General features: G+C 31.7%; 2 protein-coding genes across 9 annotated transcripts in view; one reads left to right on the top strand and one right to left on the bottom strand.

Annotated features, from left to right (window-relative positions):
• Window positions 1–11,086, bottom strand: part of LOC128875310 (putative phosphatidate phosphatase) — an 84,140-nt gene that overhangs the window by 62,947 nt on the left and 10,107 nt on the right. The window lies entirely within an intron of this gene.
• Window positions 1,089–11,086, top strand: part of LOC128875311 (uncharacterized) — a 10,753-nt gene continuing 755 nt past the window's right edge. The window contains exons 1-4 of one of the 4 annotated variants that reach the window (XR_008456789.1): window positions 1,089–1,509; window positions 6,135–6,298; window positions 6,548–6,673; window positions 7,642–8,619. Coding sequence is in view for 2 of the 4 variants with exons in the window: in XM_054120789.1 (XP_053976764.1) it covers window positions 6,122–6,298; window positions 6,548–6,673; window positions 7,642–7,821 (483 nt within the window). In the remaining 2 variants the exon portion in view is untranslated. Of the gene's footprint in view, window positions 1,510–5,816; window positions 6,299–6,547; window positions 6,674–7,641; window positions 8,620–11,086 lie in introns of those variants that run through there. The other 3 variants (XR_008456788.1, XM_054120789.1, XM_054120790.1) reach the window with 3 other exon arrangements.

The following is an 11,086-nucleotide window of genomic DNA, read 5'->3' as shown; positions in this document are numbered from 1 at the left end:
AATATTTAGAATATTTAGAATATTTAGAATATTTAGAATATTTAGAATATTTAGAATATTTAGAATATTTAGAATATTTAGAATATTTAGAATATTTAGAATATTTAGAATATTTAGAATATTTAGAATATTTAGAATATTTAGAATATTTAGAATATTTAGAATATTTAGAATATATAGAATATTTAAAATATTTAGAATATTTAAAATATTTAGAATATTTAGAATACTTAGAATATTTAGAATATTTAGAATATTTAGAAAAATTTTAATAGCTAATAATTTTATTAATTTATTATCTGTTTCGCTGAAAAGAAAATGGTTAACGCGAAGCAATGACTAGAAAATACATTTATGGTGATTTGACGAAGTCTCGACAGTAATAAATCTTCGTTTTAATACAGCCGTACAACTTTGACGGGGCCGTGTTTTACAATTTATACGTGGTTTCTATTTTTACTTGATTGCAGATCGAGCGAAACCAGTTCCCTTCCTTAATGCAAATAGTAACGTTTACTTCGGTCAGAGTTAATATCGATGATGCATCGAGATAAGGCTTGTCGGAATTAATGACTGTTTGTTTAACTTTTTTTGTCGGAGCATTTACTTTTCTTTTCCATTTTAACAGTTTCAACTGTTTCTCTTTCGAAGCTCACAGTACATATTTCTGTAAAGGGTACTATGTAGTTGGTGTCTGAGATTCGTGAGCTGATATTTTTCTTTTTTTAATAGTTGTCGATAACGAATACTCAAATCTTGTGTAATTGTGGAAGCACAGTGAAGTTATTTTTGCATAGTGATTTTATTGTGCATTGGTATGTAATAATATACTTTAGAATAATTATTAATTTAAGTTTCTTAAGAATGTATTAATCTCATATATTTATTATAAATTATAATATGTATATACATAGGTGTAGCCTATATATTAATAGTTATAATTGTAAATTACAATTATTTATTAATATTTTTAATTATAAATTATAGTTTAAAAAATGTATATATACTATATGCATATATTAAGTATTATGTATTGGTATGTAATAATATACTTTAGAATAATTATTAATTTAAGTTTCTTAAGAATATATTAATCTCACATATCTATTATATATATATGTATTATATAATGTATATGTAAATTTGTATATATATACAGATTTTGTTGTCTTACATCTTTAATTAGAATGAATTCAATTTTCGTAATAACGTAACATCATACATCGATCAACCAACGCACGATGTTAAAAAATGGCAATCCGCTCAATTTATGAATCACGATGAAATCACCGCCGTGAGATCTAGTCTAAAAAAGAACGATAATGCTTATAGTCAGCTTCCTAGCAACATAAAATCCGGTGCTATTAAATGGCACGTTTACTGAGTCATCGACTCTTCAGAAATTCGCATCCGATGACGCAGGTGGAAAACACATCGATGCTTTTAAATGGATGTCAAGGCGTATCTAAATACGTTTTGCTCCAACTGTACCGCGATTCCTCGGCGCTGGTTAGTAATCACGTCGGGTATAACACGTATTCCGTTCATTATCGATACTTGCATAACACGCGGACAGTGAACGCGTACGAACGAGGCGATTACACGAGGTGCCACACCGACATCTATACTGTTACAACGAGTTCTTTTCTTGCAGCGCATCGCGTATAACGTTTATCTGGTACAAGAAACACCAGGCGCGGTATCGAATGCACGTTCGTTCGTCTCGCGTTACGTTATTGATCGAAACAACGGGAATCGTTTCTAATACGCTACGATCGTTTACTATTTATTATTTGTCGAAGTAACGTTGGGAGTAACGAGCCATGAGAATATCTTGCGAGAAATTGTTACAGCCAAATTAAAATGGACAATGGAGAAATCAAAAGAACCTGGAGGGGATGAGGTGGGGGCTGGAAGGGGAGAGGGGAGGGGAGGGGGAAGTTAAAGAAATCCAAAGGCAGATGCAATACAACAAAATTATGTATTGGTACGTAGTAATATTCTTTAGAATAATAATTAATTTAATTTTCGTTATTACGAAATACCGAAACATATGCAAGGTGTCCCAAAAATGTTGTAACACCTTAAAAGGGGTGGTTCGGGAGGTGATTTGAAACAACTTTTTCCTTAGCGAAAATGTTGTCCGAGGCTTCGTTGAAGAGATATTAACGGAAAACACTGACCAATCAGAGCGCACGGATACCGTTGGAGCGGCCGCGGTAGCGTATGAACGCAGCCGCCTAGCGCAGAGTCTACGCCTACCGCGACCGCTCCAACGGTATCCGTGCGTTCTGATTGGTCAGTGTTTTCCGTTAATATCTCCTCAACGAAGCTTCGGACAACATTTTCGCTAAGGAAAAAGTTGTTTCAACTCGCCTTCACTCTGCATATACAGGGTGTCCCGAAAATGTTGTAACACCTTGAAATAGGTGGTTCGGGAGGTGTGAAACACACGTGCGCGCGCGCACGCACACACGCACACACGCACACACACTTATATACACATATTGGGTATACCTATGTATATACACATACACATAATAAATATATGATATTAATACATTATTAAGAAAAAAATATACATGTCGAATTGAGTAGCCTCCTCCTTCTCGAAGTCGGTTAAAAATTAATTCTAATTGAATTATTATTCTAAAGAATATTACTACGTACTAATGCATAATAATTAATATATACATATATATGTATAATGTATGAACTGCCTATTACTTTCAATTAATTGGTAATATTTTTGTTTGCGAATAACTGCGTTGAAAATAACGATTCGAAGTCAATTATTTCTCAATTATTACTCTTTTTTTTTCTAAAAATTTTACTAAGATTACTTTTAGTAAATTAAATTAATTTTACTAAAAATAATTAATTATTTGAAGTGCCAGTAACAGTTACTTCAAATTAATTGATATTATTTTTATTTTTCGAATAACTGTACAGAAATAAATTCTTGTAAGAATTATTTCTTATTTTCATTTCAATTAAAATAATTCATTATTATATCAAATAGATATTATATCAAATAGGTATTATTTCAAATGAATCGATGCTATTTTTATTTTTCGAATAACTGTAGTGAAATAAATTCTTATAAGAATTATTTCATACTTTCATTTCAACTAAAATTCATTATTTCAGATAGCTATTATCTCAAATGAATCTGTGCTATTTTTATTTTTCGAATAACTGTATCGAACTGCATTATTTCCAATAGCTATTTCTAATATTCGTTCCGATAAAAATAATTCATTATAAACCATTCATAAATTGGTACTTTTTTAATCTTCAAATAACTGCATTAAAAATAATTATCAATAATTACTTCTCCTTCGCATTTCACTAAAAATTTACCCGGATACGTTGCGAGTTTCATTCTTCGTTTACATTATTCCCGCATTCCATCTGACATGATTTCTAAGTAACTCCCGTCTAAACCTGTTAGCATTTACGTGGAAATGTGGCAGACTTCTAGCTGATAAGAGAACAATCGCGTTTTCGATGTGCAATACCGTTGCAAAAGTGTTCATTTATTTACACATTCAACTCCGTCGATCTATTTGCGTGTTACGTAGGAAAAAGAAGAAAAACGAGGATGAAGTGTTCCGCTCATACACATAGAGTACATCAGTGCGTGTGAATCTAATAGCACAAATAGCAATAGCGAAAACGGAGGCGGATTAATTTACGACCCGATATTTATTCGTTATCGGTGCTGGATAGACGTGTGGGAAAACTACACATTGTTACGTTATCACGCCCCGCGGTTTTCCAGATTGTCTTTCATAGTTCTCGAGCACGCACATTGAACGTCCATTTATTACGTCGACTTCTGTACACCGAGTGCTCTGCTTGATCTCTCCGGAAGGAAGTTACTCGAGGAGGATTATACTTCCGCTTCTTCGGATGCGTGAAAATTCATTTGTCGAAATTAATTGAAATTAAGAGGGGAAGTCATATCAGGAGACCAAGTATTAACACGTTGCCTGCCAAGCTAAAACTCGTGAAAATTTCTATATACTTAAAATTTTGTCTAGACTATTGTACATTAGATAATTTAACATCTCTCGTAGCATTTAATTTTTTAACGTCGGCAAATTCACGAAATCTGTTCAGATTTATTTTTATTATTGTCTGACCTTTGAAATTTATTTTTGTAGTTCCTTAATAGAAAGTTTTGTCACCCGTTTCTGGGTGACGTGGCGACGAACGTGTTAAGTGTTTTTCGTGATTTTTTTTTTTAAGAGAAAGTTTTCTTGATTTTTGTTTAACTTTGAGAGTAGTTTAGGTATGTTTTAAAGTACATTTGGTGATTTTTAGGAATCATTTCGTAGAGAGATCTTTGAGATATCTTGTTTATTTTTTCGATACTACATTCCTACAATTCGTGGGAATGGAAATTTGAAAATTGATCGACCGATCGTTTTTTAAATTTTAGATATGTTTAGTTTATTTAAGTGAATTGAATGTGAACTAAAAATTGGAATGAAATCATCGTGCAAAGTAGGCTTTTTATTGGAAAAAGTTTGCTGAGAAATGATAACAATTGATATATTTCCTTTTAACACTCTTAAAAGATTCAATTATTATCTTTTTTGGCGGCACTTTAGTAAATATTCTTAGAAAACGTTTAGGATTCGTTTTGAATTTATCACTGAAATTTTGCACCTTGGAGTGTGAAAATAGCAGCTCTAATAATTAAACTGTAATCAAGTTTCATCTATCATCCTCTCTAAGTGACATCAACTGTTTTTAGCATAATATTTAGGATTCATGTTTTAAACCTAACAGTGAAATGTTGCACCTTAGTTAAAATAGCAGCTCTAATAATTAAACTGCAATCAAGTTTCATCTACCTCCCTCTCTAAGTGACATGGATGGTTTTTGGGATAACGTTTAGGATTTGTGTTTTAAACCTACCAGTGAAATGTTGCACCTTAGAGAGTTAAAATAGAAACTGTATTAATTAAACTGCAATCAAGTTTCATCTACCTCCCTCTCTAAGTGACATGCACTGTTGTTGTTATAATGTTTAGGATTCGTGTTTTGAACCTAACGATAAAAATATTTTATTCATGAACTTAAACAGTGTGTCTAAAAATATATTCCTTTAATATTTGAAAAAAATATTTATTAAATATTTTGTGCTACTTGTACGAATATTAAACTTACATTTCATACATCTTGTTTCTATTATATATTCCCTGAATGTGTTTTGAATATTTCATGTATATTCTAAGCACATTTAATTCATGTTCATTTAATATTTGTTTTATATTTGGTGTATATGTGCACAATATTCAAAAAAAATATTTTATTCATCTTAAACAGTGTGGCTAAATTTCCGATTTTTCGACGTTCATTTATAACTATACTTCTACTGTGGTGGGGCCAGTCTTAAAAACACTTTTTTCATTTAAATGCAACAACATTTTACGTGTAACTGAATTGCATATTGCATAAAATAATTGTATATAATTCATTATATATTGAATATAAGAATTAGTTTAGTGTTACTATGATCGACTAGCGATCTTCCGACCACCCGGTACAGCACAGGGACCTTCTACAATTTTACCTTACACTTTACATATTTATCTATACATATTATCTTCACGCCGACCATTAACGATTATTAAAAACAACAGAATATATCATAGTTGGTTGAGTAAAACGACTTTGAAAAATTTCTAATATAAGCCATTCTTCGAAACACCCATTAAATTGTTTTGTTTCCCGCGGAATGTAACTTTGCACGAATCGAAGAAGAATGTTGTTTCCATTGGTCGATGTCTGAAGTCCGAACGGGCGACCGTTTCAAACCAAGCATTCTTATGCTCATTGTAACGGTCCCGAAGCAATGCAGTTTACGTGGATGTGCATCGTATCGCGTTGTTTCCCATCGCGTACGTGTCCGTTTCTCCTCGATATTTCATGGGTCGCGGACACGTTATTCCCAACGCTTCTTATTCCCGTGCAGTGGCGGGCCTATGCGAAATATCTTTCGTACAAGACGCGTGTTAAATTAATGAAGGTTTCTAGTATAGAACTTCCAAGAGCTTTAGTAATGTAGGAAATAATGTAGGAAAGGAATAATTGAATATGTTAAAATATGTTTGTTGCAGAAAATAAAAAAGAAAGGATAGGAAAAAACACGCAGTTTTGGATCACGGTTCTCGCACAACAACTCCCGAACCGAACCGAACCGATTCAAAACAACGCAACACAATTTTCGTCTTCTTCCTGGTCGCCGCTGTCAGCTTTCGATTCTCTTAAATCGATAACTTATGTGAGTCAAAACAACATAATAGTGCTCGCCCGTGTCGGCTTCACGCAATGACACACACACACACATACACACATATTCACACACATTCACACATACGCACACACCACAGTAATACAATGTATATCTGCGAAAGGATTTTGTTGAATTCGGAAAATTAGCGAAGTCAAGGACGTATAAAGAGAACGGTGCCCCCAACGTCGTTATTAACTCCGGGTTTATTTGAATACTGAATTTTAAATTTCTTTGCAGTTTTTACTAAGTTTTGTTCGATGGCAATATAAATATCGTGTAAAATATGCTAAAGTGACAATCATTATTCAAGAAGCAAGTAAACGAGGATTGGGTTTGAATCTCAATCGTAATTATACGTTTTTGGTATGTACGGCCGACGGCTAAGTTTAATATTAACATAAGGATAGTTTAAGGATAGGATAAGGATAGTATGAGGATAGATTAAGGATAGGCTAAGAAATATGGGCTGGAAATAGTGTACAGGGTGTCCCAAAAATGTTAGTTAACGCTTTTTTCAATTCAATGCACTCGGCATTCAATTATTTTCTTGTAATATTTTATCGTCATTAGTGTCATATAAAATGTGCATTGTATAACATATACAATTTCTTTGTACAACACAATATGTCCTAAAAATGTTGAAGGTCCTAGAAAAAGGTGGTTCGGGGGGTGATTTGAAACAAGTTTTTCCTTAGCGAAAATGTCGTCCGAAGCTTTATTAACGAGATATTAACAGAAAACCTCGACTAATCAGAGCGCGAAGGTGTCGGTGGAGCAGCCGCGGTAGACGTGGCTATGCGCTAGGCGGCTGCGCTCATACGCTACCGCGGGCGGTCCACCGGCATCGTCGCGCTCTGATTGGTCGGTGTTTTTTTGTTAATATCTCCTCAACGAAGTCTCGGACAACATTTTCGCTAAGGAAAAAGTTGTTTCAAATCACCCCCCGAACCACCCCTTTCAAGGACCTCCATCAATCTTAGAACACCCTGTATACGTATTTGGTACGAAAAACTTTCAACGCGATTTCCTCGTAACCATATTTATCGAAATAGTTGCAATTATATTTCAAGTTCTAGTTGACCGAATGACTTTAAATTTAGAGTGAATCTGCAGCACAAGTGCCTTTATCGCCAGAACCACGGTTTTCAAAATCTGATTATTCTAAGTATTCTTTTTGTAATACACTAAGAACAAACAAAAATAGAAGAAACCGATATTCAAACTTTAAAGTGCTGCCATTTTATGAATTTTCAATAATTCATAATTATTCTAGTTCGGACCATAGCAAAGCTAATATTAATGAAGATGTTTCTTGATTTCTTTCATTTCAGATAAACAGAACAGCCGAAATCATGTCAATCACGAACATGTTACGTCTACCGGAAAGTTCTGTCCGTTCCGGTTACGGCAAGTTTCAACAAGCATGCGCGTATTCGTTAAAAATAATATACAAATTGCAATCACCCTGTCAACATGTCATAAATAATGATGAAAATTGTATTATTCAATAAAATTTATTCAAGGTATGAGAAATTTATTATTTTGTTCTATTTTAAAAACGGACAGAACTTTCCGGTAGATCTAATATTTTTTTCAGGAGGGACTGTACAATATCATTTGTACCACGTTCAATTTTGATTACTTTTATCTGCAAAAATATCATATATGTTCTTAAAATGTAAATAAATATATCTGGGTGCAAAACTCTTTATAAACATTCCTTATAGATTAAAAAAAAAATCCTCAGAAAGAACTAAAAATTGACGCTCTAGATTAAAATACTTCTTTAAACAAAAAAAAAAAATTATAATACAATTGCGTAAGCCCCTAAGCGCCGCCTATGTCGCCTCTACATGGCCGCCACTGTTCACGTGTAACGCGGATACGCTCATCTTTCTGTCCGTACTCAACATTTATGCGCACTTTAATCTTACGACCAGAGATATATTCCCATTACCGCGGTGGAGTGCGCAGAACATAACTTTGGTTTCCGCGTAGGGATTCCGCGAGATAAAATTTCGGAAAAAATCTAGATACAACTTTACCGTGCCCGTGTAATTTATTTGCCTTTATATTCGCGCAACTTGATTCCGATTCTTTTCGTTGCGTTGAGAAGGTCGTTTGGTACCACTTTCGTTCTATCTTCTCCAACGAAGAAAACATTAAATAAAATCTTCGTTTTCTCGTATTTCACGTGCAAATTCATCGAGCCATTATTATTGTAATTTTGTTCTACTTCTATTTATTTTGCGTTGTAGATTACGCGGGATGAAGTAACTTTCGATACGGTACTTTCACTTTTCTTTGTCTTAACCTCAAAGGTTTTCGATACCGGGTTCATTTTGTTTAAGTTTACTTCTACACTCGTTTTGATTTAAGGAGCACTCAGCAAGGTTAAACAATATTTTCAGGAAAGAGAGTTCTTTGATGAAATATTTTCGATGAAAAGCTTTTTATAAAGCTTTCAAGATTTCAATGGAAAGCTTTTTTATATTATAGAAGCACTATGGATTACATAGATTAAAGCTGTTACATAAAAAGCTTTTTAGATTACAAAGACACGGTATTGTTTCAAGAATTCTTAATAAAAAGCTTTCGGCATTACAAAAGCTCTTTATACTATTCAATGCTTTCTTAACCCTCATCTCCTACAGTCGAGTCAAAAGCGATCGACATATTAGTTCCATTATTACGTTTTTGCAACAGTGAAGACTGAAATCACACAAAGATTATAAATAAGAATAAATTTTGGTTATAAAAACGACGTTTTTTTTTTAAGAGAGTAATACTCCTATTTGTACTTGATAAATGCGTTTTTTAGGTGGCAAGTACGAGAGGAGAGTTAATAAAACCTTTTTTATATTGCAAGAGCTTGTTATATTGTGTAAAGGTTTTTAAATAAAGAGCTTTTTATATTGGAGAACTATATAATTATTGAAAACTCTTTCAATAAAAAGCTTTTTAGATTGCAAAAGCTTTTTATATTATGTCAAGGATTTTAAATAAAGAGCTTTTTTTATTGGGGAACTATTTATATTATTGAAAGCTCATTTAATAAAAAACTGTTTATATTGCAAAAGCTCCTTACATTATGTTAAACTTCCTAAATAAGGAGCTTTTTAAATTGCAGAACCCTTTATATTATTGAAAGGTCTTTTAATAAAAAGCTTTTTATATTGCAAAAGCTTTTAAAACGTTTTTTTTTTAAATATAAAACAAATATCTATTCGAAATAATACTCGTTTAATTAATAATTGCATATATTTCAATTATTTTAATTAACATTTTGAATAATATTAAAATATCAACCATAAAATAGTGGAATTCCACTTATTCTTAACAATTTTTATCAATATTTTAAGTAACATTAAAATAACATTAAAACAATTTTTCTTAACAGTTTTCATTAATGTTTCAAATAATACTCATTCAATTAATATTGCAAATATTTCAATTGTTTTACTAAATATTTTGAATAATATTCAAATATCAACTATAAAATAGTGAAATTTCACTTATTCTTAACAATTTTTATTAATATTTTAAATAACATTAAAGGAACAACTATAAAACCGTGAAATACAATTTTTTATTCAAAGGAAGCACCGTTTCAACGTAGAACAGAATATTTTTTTCCGTACATAAAGCACATATTTATCTAATATTCGCATTTAACAATGATATCATTGTTACAAAGGTATTGAAAATAATTCTGTTGTATCACACTACGCATTTTCAGACTATAATCATTTTTTTAAGAATTAAAAATTTGTAATTTTGCGTCGTCTTTGAAAAGGTTATTTAATATAATTGAATAATAAAGGAAGCAGAAATTATTTCATACTTTTAAGCAATTATATCTAGAGTTGTTAAGTATTCGCATAAATTAACTAGATATTATTTCATAATTTTTAGCGCAGTTTTAATATTTTTCCATGTCAGTTACATCTTTTTTCAAAAATTATTTTATTATCCTTTTAAATATCCCAGGATTAACACCAGCACAGGCATTAATTATTTTGTTTGTCATGTTCTCAAAATTCATGTCTGGTACATATTTAGAGGTTCGCGCTCGTTACGTGAATCTAACCCCTTAATATAGATCACTTTGTTATTTTTAATCGTGTTATATTTTATTTTTTGTGAAAATTTCACTTTCCTGTTCATACCTATGTAAAAAATTAATTACAAAATTACCTAGTCGAATTTTCAGATTCGATGTATCTAATCGCAAAGTTATCTACTTTTCTATAAATAGAAAATGGCGTGACTATGTATGAGGTAATAGGATACAGATTTGATAATAACGTGAAATTACGTCATTGGTTGCGAATGTGTTAACACCTGAATGCGAATCTCGCTTCAGTAAAAGGTGTTTACGATCATCATACGATAGATTAAACGACAGTCATCGAGGCGAGGTGCTATGATTAATACCGTTGCACAGAAAGGTGGAAATTATCGCCGAATCGTGAAAATAAATTTTGCTTGTATGCACACTTGTCGTGTTGTGACATTACATCAGATAAGAAAGCTTTTAATATTATAAAGAGTTTTTATAACATAAAAAGCTTTTTATGAAGGAACCTTTCAATAATCTAAAGTGTTTTTTTAATATAAAAAGCTTTCGTAATATAACAATCTGTTTAATACAAAAATCTTTTTATTGAAAAAGCTTTTAAAACTGTAAAGAGATTTTGAAATATAAAAAGCTTTTTATTAAAAGAGTTTTCAATAATATAAAGGGTTCTGCAATATAAAAAGCTCTTTATTTAG

Source organism: Hylaeus volcanicus, chromosome 4 (genome assembly GCF_026283585.1).
Source record: "Hylaeus volcanicus isolate JK05 chromosome 4, UHH_iyHylVolc1.0_haploid, whole genome shotgun sequence".
In the NCBI taxonomy this organism is placed as follows: Eukaryota; Metazoa; Arthropoda; class Insecta; order Hymenoptera; family Colletidae; genus Hylaeus; species Hylaeus volcanicus.
This window is presented reverse-complemented; position numbering and strand designations above follow the sequence as displayed.